We start from the raw sequence: 17,665 nt of genomic DNA, 5'->3' as shown, positions 1-17,665 counted from the left end.
AACATTGTGAATGACATGTGATTGGGAGCTGCCTGTAACTATCTTTCCCCGCTGTACCACCCAGCATCTACAGAGTCGGGAATCATCAGGAATTGGTTACATTGCTACCAGAAAAGAGCAATAGCCCATGAAGAGTTGATGGATCTTCTCAGCCAGTGACTGGAAGCCAACGCTAATAATGAAAATGCACACAAAAGAGAAAAAGACATCCTGGGTGTGGCAGGGAAAGGCAGGGGGTTCCTTCATCGAGTACCCCTGAGGTTATCTGAACCACAATAACCCAGAATCATAGAGCACTAGATCCAAGGATCCTGAGAAAAAAAAATTTTTACTTTTTTTTTTTTACTCTTTGCAGTCCCTAGCTCATACTTCCTAAATCAGACTTAGATATCAGCAGCTGTGGTAGAAGCCGTGTCGTGAGAGAAATACAGAGACGATGAAAGGCGTTGCCGCAGCATCGCCCTCCTTCCTGACATCTGCTCTGCGTCACCCATAGGTCCAGGGTGTTGGGCTAGCCATCTGCCCATCTAGAGTCAAGCCATCATAAAGCCTGACTTTCAAGTGACTTTTTTATAGAGTCCTCAAGTGGTGAGTAGTTGGCAAGAAATAAATACCAGGAAGAAAGGCATCTGCTTTTGCCAGGAAAAATGTTTATTGGGAGATTACAAGGGAGGGCCACTGGCACTTCAGTCTTCTGGGCAGGCCAATGAAGAGCTGGATGCTTCTGAAGGAAAAGGCAGACAGGGAATGGTCTGGAGGAGGGTGCAGTGGCTGAAGACCCGGGTTCTGCAACTGTCGTCCCAGGGCTGCTTTGGCCATGCGGTTTGTGGGTTTATGACTGTTTTGTGGACCCAGAACAGGTCAGCGATCTGGAGTGCTAAGCCCTGTGTGTCCTTGCTCCGTTGACACCCCCCCAGGTTCTAGCGTACAAAGGAGTTGCATGGCCCACAGCGGGGACGTGGGACACAAGGTGTGCAAGGGGCAGGGGGCGGGCAGGGGGCACAGGGATTGGAGACACAGGGCCCGATGGGCTTGCCGCATGCATTGGTTGTGGCACAGGGGTTGCAAGGTAGCCTAGAAACAAACAAAAATAGAACAGAGAGTTGAGGTGAGGCAAACCACTTATCAAAGAGTCCCCAAGAGTAGAAATCCTGTTAAGACTTGTCCTGGCCTAGAACAGAGAATGCTCAGTTCCCTCTATTACAATCCCTTTAAATCACTAAAACTCTATTACAGAGAGCCATAAGTACTACACAGACACCCCAAATCAATGCCCTCCATCTGTTGTCCTGGAGTCTGTTACTGCCTTTTCAAAGCCCTGTTTTCTTGCATAGAGAACTGGAAGAATACTCTTCCAGCCTCCCCAAGGGCAATAACACAACCAGATAAGATAATGTCTATCTTAAGCTCTCTGTACATTGAAGTATTGTAAAAAGCTCACATGCGCCTACATGTTATCATAGTACAATACAAAGAGGAGCTGTGAAATTTCACTCTGTACACAATCAACTGCGCCAACAAACCATTTGATGTTTTTAATGGTGGCATGTCTAGTGGGAAGGTGTCATTTCTTTCCTAAGGTAGGCAAACTCTGAGCAGTCCAGCTGAGTCTTCTCCACTTGGGAGCTCTCATCGAACCCTTCCAGCCCTGCACTCACTTGCAGTCTTCGCTCTCCAGCAGGCCCCTGTATGTGTTGATCTCACACTCCAGCCTGGCCCGGATGTCCAGCAGCACCTGGTACTCCTGGTTCTGACGCTCTAGGTCACAGCGGATCTCAGCCAGCTGGTGCTCCACATTGGTGATCAGGCACTGCACCTGAGACAGCTGAGAGCTGTAGCGAGCCTCACTCTCTGTCAGGGTGTTCTCCAGAGAGTTTCTCTGTGGAAGAGAAGACAAAGGCTGTCACAGAGCTGTTCCCTCTGAAGGTTCCTGCATGGCCTTCCAAAGAAGTCTCAGGCTTCAAGAGCTAAAGAGAGAGAGAGAGAGAGAGAGAGAGAGAGAGAGAGAGAGAGAGAGAGAGCAAGCCCAAGGACACCCCAGTGACTCTGCCTCCCAACTCCACACTGCTCAGCAGCAGGTCTGGACACTACACACCAGGTTGTGCTGGGCCTGCAGCTCAATTTCCAAGGCATTGACTGTGCGTCTCAGCTCGATGATCTCGGCCTGGCAGGACTGCAGTTGCTCTGAGCTGGACACCACCTGCTTGTTCAGCTCCTCTGTCTGCAATAGCCAAGGGGAGGGACAGGATCAGACCCTGCCCTACAGTCCTGGGGGACTCAGTTCCTGAGCAGCCACGGGCTCAGATGCCCACCTGTGTGGTGTACCATTCTTCCACTTCCCGGCGGTTGGTTTCCACCAGGGCCTCGTACTGACACCTGGTCTCATTGAGCACACGGTTCAGGTCCACAGTGGGAGCAGCATCCACCTCCACGTTGAGGCGGTCTCCAAGCTGGCAGCGCAGGGTGTTGACTTCCTACAAATGCATAAATTTAGAGTTACTATCCTCAGTGAGTCTCAGCGATAACCTTGCCTATTGAAGCCCTCCTAAGTCTGTTTCCTCAGAAAAGAAACTTTAAGTGGAGCAGTCCATTATATCTGTTCAAGGCCATTGATCCCCATATGGATCAGCTCTCAACTCCCTCCTCGTCATTATTATGCCATGACACTTGTCTTCCAAGAAATCCCAAGGGTTTCCTGAGCCACTGCTGCAAGATGGGCTAACGAACACATTTCCCACATTGGAAAACTGTCTGTGAGACCCTCAAAATGCAAAAAGTAGGCTAGACTAGTTCAGACTCTATCTCAATCTTACTACCAGAAAGAGAGGGAGGGAAGGAGGGAGGGAGAGAGAGAGAGAGAGAGAGAGAGAGAGAGAGAGAGAGAGAGAGAGAATATCATATCATGGCACCTCTCAGGAGAAACCACTTATTCCCCACCAAGAACTTTGGAAGAGTGGAGACAACATTTGCCTGCCCTGACTTATTGATTTTAGCAGGATAACAATCGTATCACTGATACATCAAGTCCAGAACCCTACAGTTTGGGTGGCTAATCGCCAGCAAATGGCGATGTCTGGGAAACACTACATGGGTTTTTAATATAAGGCATATCCTATGGGAAAAGATGGACAAATTCAGCTCTACATCTTGGTCTTGGTGGCTCTGAAAAGCATTGGTAAAGACACCCTGTGATTCATCTTTACACCCTTAGTCCTGTTTCTCCCCATCCCCAAGCCTGAGGCTGTTAGTTTCCTCAGCTCATCTCACCTCTTCGTGGTTCCTCTTCAGACACAGCAGCTCCTCCTTCAGGGACTCCACCTGAGCCTCCAGATCAGACTTGCAGAGGGTCAGCTCATCCAGGATCCTGCGCAGGCCATTGATGTCTGACTCCACCAGATGCCGGAGACTGAGCTCTGTCTCATACCTGAAAAAGGCCAGGGTCAGAGGAGAAACTTGTGGGACTTCAAGAAACAGAACAACAATCCTTGCTAGACGCCATTTGCCTTGCTTTCTTACTCCCTGAAGTGAATAGACCCGGGAGATAGGGAGGTCTGGATGTTCCATCAAAACCCAACATCGGTCCTTTCTATTTTTCTGATTCCTTTTGCTTGGCTCTGCCCCCAACATCTTTTGCAGATGATATTTTGTCCACTCTTTGGAAATCCCGTTCTTTAACTGGGGGTTAAACCAAAGAAAAGGATGCTAGTGTGGATGCCGAGTAACTCACTTGGTCCTGAAGTCATCTGCAGCCAGCTTGGCATTATCTATCTGCACCACCAGCCTGGCGTTCTCAGATTTGCTGCACAGAATCTGAGGAAGGAGAGACCATAGAATTAGTGAACATGAAAAAATAAATATGAAATCATTAACTGCTTTTTTAAATGGCTTGCAGAGTTATTTGGGGGGGGGAGGAAAAGCAAAGCAAGAATCATTATGGCACGGAGACAAGAAATACTTGTCTACCACAGGCTGAAAATCATAGCAAGTTGCTGTTACTTAGGCATAATAAGAATGCCTCTCACCTTCTGCTGCAGCTCCTCAATGGTCCTGAAGTAGGCCTGGTAGGCAGGACACACCAGGGGGTCCTGCTGCTGGTTCCTCTCCTGGATCCTACTTTCCAGCTCTGCATTATCTCTCTCCAGCTGCCTCACCTTCTCCAGGTAGGAGGCCAGGCGGTCATTCAGGAACTGCATGGTCTCCTTCTCATTGCCATTGAAGGAGCCCTCACAGAACCAATTGCAGTTGCCCACATTAGCAGGGATGTTGCAGGCTCCAGGCAGGGTGCAACCATGGCAGCTGGGGGGCACACAGGGCCGGGAGGAGCAGCTGGTGCGGCAACTCAGGGCGGGCAGGCAGCAGTTGTATGGCATGATGCTGGAGGGAGTGAGGTACCTGTCTGAAGACGCAGTGTGAATCCTCCAAGCCTCAGAGCTCTGGGTCTCCTTCCCCTGGTGAGAATTTATAAGCCTTCTACGGAGGGTGTGGACACAGTATGTAACATCGGTTTTCTTTGTACTTCTTCGCTGGTTTTCAGACGCCTTCTCCTCCAGTCTGTCATTTGCTTCCCTCACAAGAGTCCCTGGTCCCATAAAATTCTTTACTTGAGCTTCTTGCTAAGTCAGGACTCTTCTTCAGCCATTACACCCATGAAGTCAGAGTTCTGTGGTAGCCCTTCAAAGAAGCCACATGGTCCAGCCCTGGTCAGTTGGGTATTGGTCCATCCAGTCACATTCTTTTGGGTTACAAGATCCTGAAGACCTGAAATCAACCTAATGCCCTAGCCTGCCTGGCATTTCTAGAGAAAGAAACACACAGATTGGTTGGAGAAAGAAGATGCATTCAGTTACAGCCATCAACGCTTGCTCCAGCTCATAAGAGTAGATTCTCTGAATGTGGTAGCCTTCCAGGCCTAGCTGAGTCTTGGCTATGAAGTTTGGAGAGGTTTGCATTACCACATAATGGCCTCTCTTATCGCTTAAGAGAATGGTAGCGGCTTTAACCTTGAGGACAGAGAAGATTCTGAAAGACGAGTTTTTAAAGAATTGTGGCTGTTTGCTGATAGATGGGTGTAGATTCATTTAAACTGTCTAGGAAACGAACTGTGGAAGAAATAAGGACCTGTTCATCAAATTTTTCCAGGAGGCATCAATCAAAACGGAGTGGATGGGCTCATTAGGAAAGTCAAGAAATAACCTAAGGAGATTAGGAATACAGACAGGTCTGTGATAGGTAGAAAGAACACTTGCCTACTAGAAAAAGTGGATTGGGTTCAATCCCCAGCAAGGCAAGAGACAGCCCAAAGAGGTCTACATTGGAAAAAAATTATTTTATATTAAACATGAGCAAATTGTCTCTACAGTCTGTAACATATCCATGTTGGCTTTAACACTAAAAATCCCTTTAAAATTTCCAGTTAAACTTTCTAACATTCTGTCCAGTTTTCTTAGTTCAATGCGTATAGACTGAGTGTTCTGCTCTGGGCCTCCAAGCTCCAGCTTGGATGTGATACAGACGTTCTAAGGACCAAAGGTTCAAAAGAATGAAAGGGGGGCTACATTATATCGTTGAATCCAAGGGCTTAGATGCTAGGAAAGAAAATATTGAGATACCCTGCAAGCACAAAAATTTTTTTGGCAGGGGTGGAGGGGTGGGGCAAGCTGGAAATGGGTGGTGGTGAAAGAGACCAGAAGATCTGAGGATGAGGTGGCCCACTGGGAATGTATAAAGGTCAGGTAATTATAGGCACCACCAGATACCACCTGCCCTCCAACACATCACCCAAGCTCCGGCGGCTTTGGCTCGCAGCCAGCGCTTCTGCTTTACTGACACCTTATTGGAGTCCTTTTCCCCAGTGGGCTTTCATAGTAGTCTTCATGTGGCTGGAGGCTCTGATAAAAGGTCCGGTGCCTGCAATCTCCAAGACCATTATCCCCACTTATTATAAAACCATTCAGATTTCTAAAGGCCCAGAGCACTACAAAGCAGCCTTGGACTAGCAATAAAATCAAATTTTCTTTGTTTTTTTTTTCCCCAAGAATATTAAAGTGGATGAAATGGGCAGGTCTGAAGACAGGTACCACCCAGACGACATCAGGCCAGTGCTGTCAATAGGCAGGGAGCCTCTGTAACCTTCTGGGGGTTGGAAAGATATTCAAGGTGGCTTCATCCAAAGCCATCATGAGAAGCCGTGACTAAAGACCAGCATGAGCCTCTGACTTCCCAGTGCCTGTCAGACTGCTCCAAAGCACTGGCTCTCCAGCAAAGGGCTGCTTCCTCAACCTGCCTTCTTCTCTATGCAAGGAAGCCTTGCCCTGAGCACATGCTGAATACCTGCAGCATCCTCCATCCACTTTGGTCTTACCTAGGGGCTGCCCAGTGTAGCCTCATAGAGGCCTTCACCAAAGAAAGAGTGTTTAGGTGTCCTATGGGAGAAGATTTGCAGGTGTGCTCGGCCAGAAGAACAAGAATAAAATCCCATCAGTACAGAGAGTTCAGAGACATGGAGCCAGATGGAGACCAGTAGGAGTCTGTACAGCAAGAAAGACAAGAACACAGAGAAGAAAGCAACAAGAAGGAAACCCAGAAGGGATCTCCAGAACTCTGCAGAGCCACGTGAGTCAGACAGAGCTAGCCCACTTTCAAATGGGCTAACCTGGAGAGTGCCAAGCTGTGAAGGTAACTGAGACGTACAAAATTGATGGCTGGAAAAACAGGCTACCCTGTTGAGTGTCCTATGAGATGTAAATGGAGACCAGCCCTGCAAGACCTGCAGACACAGGACCACAGCTTCTGAGACCTCTGAAAGAACAGCCTTGACCCACGGTATCCAGAGCAGAAAGTCATCTCCATTAACTAGTTCGGATTTGTTTGTGCCCAACAGCACCGATACCATCTGTTCCCGACCAAGTATGGAGAACTGGGAGATGAAACAGAGAAGGGATGGGGACAGTCAAGCATACAATGCCATCTGTTCCTGAACGGGCACGAAGTGTGGGGAGACAAAAGAGGGGGAGAGCAAGAATATTCAGACGTGCACGGGCTTCAGGTGTTGGACAAACATCAGTCACATTGAAGATGTGGGAGGATGCTCACCTCTCTCACCTGCAACCTACTCCTGAGGATATCTGGTTTCCCTGCCGACTGTTCTGCAGAAGGTGACATGGGACAGTTCATCAGGAGAGAGCGCTCAGGCAGACTGACTGGTGAGTAAGCACAAAGCTGACATCCTGTGTCTCTTGCAGTATATCAACTAGCTAGAGTAGATTTGACTCTTTAAGAGAAACGAGACCCCAGGTATAAACATGCCTCATGACTCACTCGGGCTAGCAGCAGATTTAAGTGCTTTCTTGATTTCCTGATTGGACTGCTTGTTTTAATCCCCCTAAAAAAGAAACTGAGCTCTTTGTGGACCCTCAGACCTGCCTTTCTTTATCTGGTTCGATTGAGTTCAAAATATATTCACTAGGCATTAGAACAGAACCTAATAGAAACAGAAGAATCACAGATGATATGGGATTCCCTGTTTATGGATAAGGCAGCACTAATTTGGGCCCAAAATGTAAACAAGAAAAAGGCAGACAGAAGTGAGGAAATGGGGTATTTTAAAGGTATAAGGTGATATTTGGACATCTATTTGTGCTCAATATAGTTTTAAAATTACACATATGATGTTGAGGACAGCAGACATTTTATGACTGCCCACTGCGTGTCTATCACAGTCCTAGGAGCAGGGTCATGATAGGAATGGAGTTTGATGTGTTTTTGTCCCTCCTGGAGCTCTCAGGCATACATAATGGCATGCAGTTGGGCAAGTCGATAAAATATCCTTTCTTTACCGACCTTTACCCATTTCCCCCCAACCTGTCATTTGCCTTATACTCCAAATTTGAACCATTGCAATCCAGTTCATGGTTCTTAATCTTGGGTGAAGGGATGGAGCACTTTCTGATGTCTCTGTCTCTGTCTCTGTCTCTCTCTGTCTCTCTCTGTCTCTCTCTGTCTCTCTCTCTCTCTCTCTCTCTCTCTCTCTGTGTGTGTGTGTGTGTGTGTGTGTGTGTGTGTGCCCACACACATGCCTATCCACATACAGACATCAGAGGAGGACATGAGGTGTCTCGCTCAACCAACGAAGTGTCCTGTTCTATCACTCTCTGCCTTATTCCCTTGAGACAGAGCCTCTCACTGAGCCTGGAGCTAGGCTGGCAGCCAGCAAGCCCCGGTGGTCCTCCTGTGATGCTTTCATCATTCCACACACATGTGATCACCCCCAGCCTTTTAGGGGAATTCACAGAGATTTGAACTCAGGTCCTCATGCTTACACAACTACCCAACCAGCCCATCTCCAAACCCTATCTGCCAATGTTTTAAATATCCATTTGTACACCACTTTGGAATTCAAAAGAACTGATCTCCTTAGAATTCTAACTCCCTTAAGAATCTTTCCTGGTAGTTGGTTACTCTTCTAGCTGGGTCTCATTGCTGTGGACTTCACAAGGAAGGGTAGTTGGTGATGGCTGTGCATCAGCCCTGTGCCTTCCCCATGGGTATGTTTTTAAAAGGGGGAAGCAAGGTTTTGGCAGGTACAATGTGAGAAATGTTTCCAGGGGTGTGGCACAGGGGTGTGGCACAGAGGAGAGTGAAGGGGAAGTGTGGATTTTATCCATTTAAAAAGAAAATCCAACACGGGAATCTGAGTGGTAGAGGGAAGCGGGAGACAGCAGTGTGTGAGCCTGCTGATGGGCACACACCACACTGCCCTCCTCACACCAAATCTCTCGTGGGTGTGGAGGCTTGTGTACCTACTTTTAACCCCTCTTCTGTGAATCTGGAAGGAGAGTCCTCTCCTCTTTCGGCCTGAGCTCTTCCCCAAGGATGGTGATGCTTCCTCTGACTCTCTCCACTCAAACTGATAATTGAGACACTGTAAAAAGCAATGGACACAGATGAGGGTTTCAGACCACGTCTCTTCTTCCTTGATAGATGCTGTAATTTTGGGTTATGGCAGTGGGGATAGGGTGGGACATGGATCAGGCTTCTTCATCAAATGCTAGCCATCAAAATTGTACTCAAGTTTCAAGCTACGTAGAGATACTATGGAGGATACCAAGGTGTCCTCCACTCGGAACAATTCCTGTGACAGCAGCATCTTCCTTCCTTCCAGTGCAGTGGCTCTCAACCTGTGGGTTGCAACCCCTTTGGGGGTCAAATGACCCTCTTCCAAGGGTCACCTAAGACCATGGGAAAACACAGATGATTCACAGCCACAGCAAAATTAGAGTTATGAAATAGCAAAGAAAATAATTTTATCTCGAAAAACCAAAAAAATAAATAAATAAGAAAATAATTTTATGGTGGTGGGGTCGGCACAACATGAGGAACTGTATTATGGGGTCACAGTATTAGGAAGGTTGAGAACCACTGCTCTAAGGAAAAGAACAAAATGATGGTACAGTCATGGTTCTGTTCATCCTACTGACGAAGTCTGAGACCCCGCTTCGGAAAGCACAGTGGTTAGAGAGCAGATGCTGGAGGCAGACTAGCCTGGGTCTGAATCTTGTATTCTTCATTCAACAGCCTTGTGATCTTTAATGTGTTAGTTTTACCCTCTTGGAGCCTGGGCTCCTCATCTTTGAAGTGGAAAATGGCAATATTGACTTTGTGAGATTGCTTAAGGATTAAGTGGGCTTACTGCATATAGACTTATCTACAGTTTAGATCAGTGTCTAGTTCATAGTAAGTATTCAATACATCTATCTACTGACGTGGAAGAGAAGGTAAAATATAATTCATCATCATGATCAGAATTCTAGTGCTGGTAATGAGGGGATGTTGTGTTTCCAGGGAATCTCTTCACACACACACACACACACACACACACACACACACACACACTCCAGGTATAGTAATCCCTGGACCCAGCATTTCTTCTCAGGAAGCCAAACCATTTGGCATGCAACCTCCTCACACCTAATCGTAAGTGACAGTGACACTGGATATGAACTTAGGAAGCACAGGTCGATCCCCCTGAGGCCCCACTGACTCACTTCATGCCAACAAAAGAATCCCTCAACCACTGCGTGACTCACCCTCCCTCTCTCTTCCTTAAATGGAAAGACAGATGCTTGCTTACTCTGCTGTGGCGCAAGAGTAAGACGGTTTATTTTGTCAGGCAGCTTTGAACTTGTTGGATGAAAGCAGTTATTTAAGCACAGAGGAGTAGTAAGGATGGTTGAGCCAGGTACTTGCCACAGTAGGGCCAATCAAGATTGCACTTTCTTATTGTGACTACTGTTTGGTGAGGGCCTCGGGCATGGGTTACCTGTGCCGCACTCCACAGCTTAGAGAAAAAGAGCAGAGGTACCGTGGAGAGGAGGGTATGACAACCTCCAACCTTCCCTGAGCATCCCATGGTAAAAATCTCAAGTTCTCGCAACCAAATCAGAGTCCAATGGCCAGTTGCCAGTGGACAGGAGGAGTCTTAGGTTGAGAACAATTACAGGCAGAGCAGCCACATTCTGAATTGATCTCCCTCCCTTCACCGTTGGAGCTTGAGACTATGGCCGCTTCAGTACCCAAGCTCCCTACCAGGATAGGGGCTGGATTAAACCAACACCCCCCAGCCAAGCTACTGTAATTTGTAGAGTTTACAGAGCCAGAAGGGTGGGGAGCAAAACCTGCTCAAGCACTTGTGGTTTCTCTGGTGAGTAAGAACCAGGAAGCAGGGTTCAGAGGGGGTAGGAGCCATCACCCCGCACCCAGCCCCATCAAATGCCTGAATGCCCTCCTTGGAGGTTATACAACTTCCTTTGACATCGATCCAAAGATGCTTCTCATCTTTGGTCAGCTATGATGCTGAATTCTGGAGACCTGTTTGTCCTTGGCCACTTCTACCCCGTATGGAATGTCCAATTATTTGTCAGTTACCTTCAGGTTCTAAACCGAGGCAGCTACCAAAAGAACTCATTCACTGGTAGAACTTCTCAGGGAGCTCGAGTGGACCATTATATCTGGATCGCTCCAGACTGATGCTATGTGAGACTCAGCAGGTACCATCATTTCACACTTTAAGAGTTTCTGGATGCTCAAGAGACACTGTCTCCATGGCACACAGCACTCCTCACCCATGGGATGGATGCATCAGGAAAGCAAGACCAAACCTTTCTATAGTGTCTGGCCAAACAGGGGCTTACTCCCTAAATGTTTGCCTTGACCAGATCTATATTCTGATGGCTGCTCTCCAGCCTGAGTATCTATCAGAATCACCTGAAAGTATTGATAACGGCAGACTTCTGATTCAGAAAGTTTGGGAAAAGGTTCCAAGATGTGCATATGCAATGAGTCCTTGGTGCTGGCTGGAGAACCACAGCTTCAGAACCATCCTTAAAGCTTCTGTGTGGTTTTTCCCTTCAAAGCTTCCAAGGAATGGACTTTGGACCCACTTCAAAGAGACAGGGGTTCAAGTCTTGACTCAGCCACTAAGAAGAATAACAGCTGCTCTCTCTTTGCCGAGTTGTGAGTACCCAGGGCTCCTTTGAAGTCATTCCCAGAAAGTCTCTGCTATCATACTTAGTACTGACACGGTATCAGGGTGTGTTCTGGCAAACCTCACTCTCCAGGAGTTTTTGACAAATGATAATCTTGCCAGAAGCTGGACCTTAATGCCAGCAACATCTGATACTCATTGTTCCTGCTCTAGTGGACCTGATGGGACTTGGCATCCAGGCCAGTGCAAGACTACAAAGGCCTCAACTGTACATAGGAGTTCTGACACAGGAAACAGAGAAACAGGTTAAGAATCATCTACCTATCTCCAACCCTTTCAATAAACCATGACACCCTAAGATATTTCCAGGGCCAGAGAACAAGCCAACTTCTATTACCAGTCTTCAGCTTCAGGAACGTCAATGGTCTTGCTTTATCAGTCTCCAGGGTCCCCTTTACTTGGCTTTATGTCCACCCATTCACCATCTACCTCCAGGAGAAAGCCCTTCCAAAGGAGATGCAGGCAGGACTGTGCTGTGTCTTGGTTTCTGTGAAGCTTCTACTGAGCCCAGAAAGCTGCTCATGCAGCCAAGTCTTCTCTATTTACAAAGGAACTTACCAGCATGTGCTGAGACCAGAACTGCACATGCCTGGGGGCTTGGCATGGATCTCAGCTCCAGGATTAATATCAAGCAGTACGGCCTTCAGACTAAAGCATGCTGGGTCATACAGTGAACCAGAACAGAGCCAGGACCCCTCCTTGATCTGCAGCACACCTCTTGCCTGGGTTTAGAGCCACTGTTGCACCTCATGGTGGCAGATGTCCACCAGAGTCCCATTCTAACACCATGTCTCCTCCAGCACCCTGCTCAGATTCACAGTAGACTCAGTGTTCAATTCAATCCAGAGTGTGTCTTCCAGCTGACACTCAAGAACTATACTTCATGTGGGCTCTGGAGAAGGATGACGTACTCAGGGGACTCTCGTTGTCCTCTACTGCCTCAGCTGCCACTCGCTGTGCTCTGCAGTGCCTTCTCTGGGCTCTCAGATAGAGCACTGCCTGCCCCTCCCAGCAAACTCCATGGCAGTGGTCTAGAGCCACCTCTTACAGAGATGCAAGAGAGGAGGAGAGTTGGTCTTCTCCAGGATGGAGCCTCATGATAAGTTAAACAATCTCAGGTGGTCAGTCCTAAACAAATACACATATGAGCCACACAAAGGTGATTCCACAGGCTGCAACTTCACATACATATGTATTTTATGTGTATGAAACAATAATTAAGGAATAAGAGATCATGAATTTGAGAAGGAGGGGGATACACAGGAGAAGTTGCAGAGGAAGCAGAAAGGGCAAAAATGGTGTAAGTATAGCACTCCCATATGAAATTCTTGAAACTCTTAAACTAAATTTTTAAAGGTTCTGGTCTTTTCTATTGTGACTATGCGTTAATTAAGATGGACGCTGATTGATACTTCACGGTGTCTGTTCTTGGGGTCCCACTCCTTCCACCTCACCCTCAAATCCCTCCTGGCCCTGCTTATAGATGAAACACGTTCAACAGCTTTGATCTTTTATCTTTTGAAATGCCCTTGTATTTCTTTGAAATGCACCTAACTGGTTTGTTCATTATTTGTGAAACTTGAGAACTTTTCTGTCTATGAGTCTTTTGTCTGGATGATTGTGTATCGCATGTATGTAGTACCCATAAAGGCCAGAAGAGGGCGTCAGGTTCCCTGGAGCTGGAGTCACAGACGTAAATGAGCTTCCAAGATGTGGGCAGCAGGCATGGAACTCCGAGCTCCTAGAAGAGCGATTACGGCTTTTAACCATTGAGCCTTCTCACCAGCCCCTGTCTTTATTGCTTTTGATTAGCTTACAAAGTAGCAATTTTCCTTATAACATCCGATGCCTGTTTTCTTTTCGGTATTTCCTTCCTTACCCCCTTTCTGTCACAATTCCCCCCACTGTTCTCATGTTATTCTCCTCCCCACACAGCGTACCTGAAGTACCTAAAGCTTTTCCCCATCCATGGCCTCTTTTCTAGCTGGTTCACACCTACTCCCACCTCGGTACATTTATCAATTAGAATCCAGGCTCTGCCTTAGAGCGAGAGCATGTAGTATCTTTCTTTCTGAGTGCAGGATGTCTTGCTTATTAATATAATGTTCTCCAATTCCATTCATCCTCCTGCAGATTTCCTTCTCTTCACAGCTGAATAAGAGTCTGTTGAGTATATGAACTATATTTTCATTATTTATCTGTCGATGGACGTCTCTACTGTCCCCATTTCCTTACGGCTTTGAAAAGAGCAGAGAGAAACATGGGCATGCAAGTGTAACATCTCTAATGGGATGTGCAGTCCTTTAGGTGCCAAGCCAGAAATAATATGGCTGGCTCACAACCCCTAACTGACTTGTACAGTGAATGTACCAGTGTGCATTCACACACGGTGAATGAGAGCTCCTCTTTCCCCGTATCTTCTCCAGCATTTGTTGTTATTTTTTTTCTTGATGCTAGCCACCCTGACTTAAGTAGGACAGGATCTCAAAGTGGTTTTAATTTTCATCTCAACAACAAAATTTCTACTGTCCTTGTCTTCAAATATGCTCAGAGCATCAGATGCTTTATAAGTTTCTTTTATTTCTAAAACAAAGAGCTAGTGGGTAGTTGTCCAATAAATCCTGGGGAAAAGTAGCCAGCTGACTTGTCGTCTTTGCCAACAAAGATGTTTCTCTGCCTCTGTGGTGATTGGCTCATCTTGTAGGTCTTTAAGATGGCAGCAAGACTCTCCAAGCTGAATGGATCTCAGAGCCCTGGAGTCCAGGACTTTCAGACATTAAAACCACTCACTCTGATAATTCCCTCCAACTGTATGTCTAGTGTGTCATTTCCCAAGGTGGCCCGTGACCTCCATGACTCACTTTCCCAGGCTTTGATCAAGACACTGAGAGTATACGAGACTTGTTTGTAAGTCCTTCATGGAGACACAGTTGCCTCCTCCCTTCATCTGTGCTTATTTGTCCTCCTTCTCATTCACTCTACTACATTTATTTAGTGCCTATGCTTGCCCAGCAGGTGCTGGGGCTGGAACCTGGTGATACGTATGAAAGAAAGTTGGAGAGCTTTTCCTTTAACTCCCTGTCCTACCTCTATCCAGGGGGTCCCATAAGGGCTCTGGTGACTCCTTGAGCTTAGGAGATGTTGGGGAGGCATCAAAGGGACTTCCTGAAACTTAAAGATGAGGACAATTAGAGAGGAACAGAGAGGGTATTCTTTATTTAAAAAACAATAACTGTGTGGAAAAAAATGAGTACTTAAGAATGCAGGTTTGAAGTCAGCAATAGGCCTACCCTAATCATCAGACCACCAAAGAAACAGGTTTGAGTGGCATGAAAATATATACAAGAAGAGCAGAAGTAGTGTTTTCAAGATCTGTAAGATGGAAATTTCTGTTCTGCTGTGCTAAGGATGTAAGCTGTTTCCATTCTCAGAGCTTCTCTATGATCAATGGCTCTTGAACTCCAGCCTGTGTCAGAACAGCCAGGACGTAACAGTCATGCAGATTGATGGCTGGAGTCTCTCACACAATACATCTGTGGTCAGGCCCCTGATACTGACGCTGCAGGATGCAGGGCCACAGTTAGAGGACAGAAGTACCTCTCTATGGCCGAAGGCCTGTTCTGTAGTGACTGTTACCCTCCGTAAATGAAAGCTCAGGAAGATGAGACCAAGAACCAATGAGTGAATTGTGGCCTTTCCGTATCAGTTCAGGAACTGGAGGTGTAGCTTCATGGTTGACTATTGACCTGACATGTACAAGGACCCAGGTCCCATCCCCAATGCCACAAAACGAAAGTCTGAGTGCACACTGTCTTCAGGATAATAAGCAAGGTCTGTGTATTATTTCCCTAACTCACTCTTCATGGTAAAGTTTATATATATATGAAATTCTAAGATGGAAGAAGAACAAGGAAGGGACCAGAAGCTTGGATGCTCTGTTTGTTAAGCCTGGAGGAGGAGGCCAGCTGCCACAAAGAGCAATGTTTATGGAGCGCAGAAGAAGGGGAGGGGAGGAGATATTATTAACATGTATTACAGGCTGGGAATCGGATTTGGAACTTAGCACAGTATTTTACACACACACACACACACACACACACACTATACCTAATGATATACTCAAGGTTAACATATACTACTACAGAAATGTTGTCTATTTCCAAAGTCCCACCAAGTTTGCTACCATATACATACTCTGTGTTTGATTACATGTTTTATGCTACAATATTGTACAAATATCCCTATATGGAATATAGAAATATGGCTCAGTGGTTAAGATCCCTGGCTGCTCTTCCAGAGAACCCTCACTTTGACTTCCAACACCCATGTGGCAGCTCGCAAACCATCTGTAACTCCCAGGGGATATTTAGCCCTCTTCTGAATTTCAAGAATACCAGGCACACAAATGGTTAGTGCGCACACATACATTCTGGCAGAACATTCATGCGCATTTAAAATTATTGTCATTGTCGTCGTCATCAACACCATTTATTGATTACAGAAAAATCTAAGAGCAGTTGAGTAACTTGCCTGAGCTCCCAGAGCTAGAAAAAAGGAACAGACATTGAAATGCCAGCCCAGGTCTGCCTTGTTCTCAAGTCCAAGCTCTTTTTGATCACCTAGACAGCTCTAAGGGACCAGAGAACAGAGTCTGGACTCTAAACACCAAGCCAAGCAAGGTATCCACCATCCAGATACACACGCTCAATTCATTCAGCAAATAAGCACCAAGTTTCTGCTCTGGGTCTCTTCCTTGTAATTCTCCAGAATTACAGCAGGGCTAGAATAGAGTCCCTAAGAGGTGTGTGAGCACATGAGAGAGATCATCAAAGGAGCAGTTTGGGACAAGTCGTCTGGTACCCACAGTGTGCTCTAGAATGGAAACACTGAATCTCAACTTTGCAGGCTCTTGGGCCATGACAAGGCATCTCCCACAAATCTGCACTCCAGAAGTAGGACATAAAAGAGCAGCAGCCGTGTGCACAGGATGGACGCGGCACCAAAAAGCCAGGCAAGGAAGGAGCAAGAAGCATTACAAGGAGCTGAAGAGGGCTTCAAGTGATGGAATTCACGTGTGATCCCAGCACATGGAAAGCTGAGGCCCGGAATCAGTGCAAGCTTGAGTCCAGCCTCATCCACATAGAAAGTACCAGGCTAGCCAAGACTACATATGGAGACCCTGTTAATGCCACCAGCAGTACTACCAGGAGGGAGGACAGGAAGGTCATGGGTCAGAGATGTCCTAGAGCTGAGCAATTTGAGTATGGGGTGGTCAGGGGAGGGAGAAAAATCAAAGGGGGCATAGATCCTCTCTTGAAGAACAGCCACACGCTTGAAGAGATGTAGGAGGTTAAGAGAAAGCCAGCTGGAGGAGAAACATGTCATTCAGGGATCCAAGATGAGGGCAGAGGGGCAGGCAAGCGCCTAGAAGGTATCTGGACCCATGGAGAAACTCTTCTCCTACTCCTGCTAGGACCTTCTTCTTCTCCTGGCAGGCAGATAGCCCGCGGGCTCACATCTGAATAGCAACCATGATTCTAATCAGGACAGTCTGTGCCCCAAAGGGAGGCAATGTTTAGAGTCTCTGAAGCAGGTGGCAGAGAAGATATTTCAGTTAGAGGGAGTGTCCCATAAAAACAAGCTAAACGTGTCTTCTAACTGAGCTGTCATCCAACCTTGTGGGAGCTTGGCATTTGTGTTTTCAAAGTTAAAATAACATTAAGCAAGAAGACCCGGTATTTTTATATTTATTAAAAGGAATGGCACAGAGGAGAAGAACTGACTTAAATGAAGTTGGGAAAAGGAAGATTAAAAACCAAACCATGCCCCTGAAGCTTGCTGTAAGTGGTCATGAGAGAGAACGGATCTGATTGTATTCTGGCCAGAAAGATGAGAAGAGAAAGCCGAGAGATGGGTGAAGGGCCGTATATAACTGCTGTAGGCAGAGCATCATTGGACACACACAGAGAGAGAAGAAAGACAGAGACACGGGGAGACTCAGAGACACAAAGAGAAAGACAGAGACACAGACGGAGAGGTAGACAGACACAGAGAGAGTCAGAGACAGAAAGAAAGAGAGTCGGAGACAGAAAGAGAAAAAGAGATAGAGACAGAGAGAAAGAG

At 46.7% G+C, this 17,665-nt stretch overlaps 1 protein-coding gene across 1 annotated transcript; it reads right to left on the bottom strand.

The window, feature by feature from the left end:
• Positions 1-645: 645 nt before the first annotated feature.
• Positions 646-4,370, bottom strand: LOC117711437 (keratin, type I cuticular Ha1). The gene is made up of 7 exons (XM_034507081.2): positions 4,023-4,370; positions 3,728-3,810; positions 3,268-3,424; positions 2,313-2,474; positions 2,096-2,221; positions 1,659-1,879; positions 646-1,074 (listed from the first exon to the last, which is right to left on the bottom strand). The coding sequence occupies exons 1-7, from the start codon at positions 4,368-4,370 to the stop codon at positions 921-923; spliced, it is 1,251 nt and encodes a 416-aa protein (XP_034362972.1). The 3' UTR covers positions 646-920.
• Between the last annotated feature and the right edge of the window lie 13,295 nt (positions 4,371-17,665).

Source organism: Arvicanthis niloticus, chromosome 6 (genome assembly GCF_011762505.2).
Source record: "Arvicanthis niloticus isolate mArvNil1 chromosome 6, mArvNil1.pat.X, whole genome shotgun sequence".
NCBI classification, from domain to species: domain Eukaryota; kingdom Metazoa; phylum Chordata; class Mammalia; order Rodentia; family Muridae; genus Arvicanthis; species Arvicanthis niloticus.
This window is presented reverse-complemented; position numbering and strand designations above follow the sequence as displayed.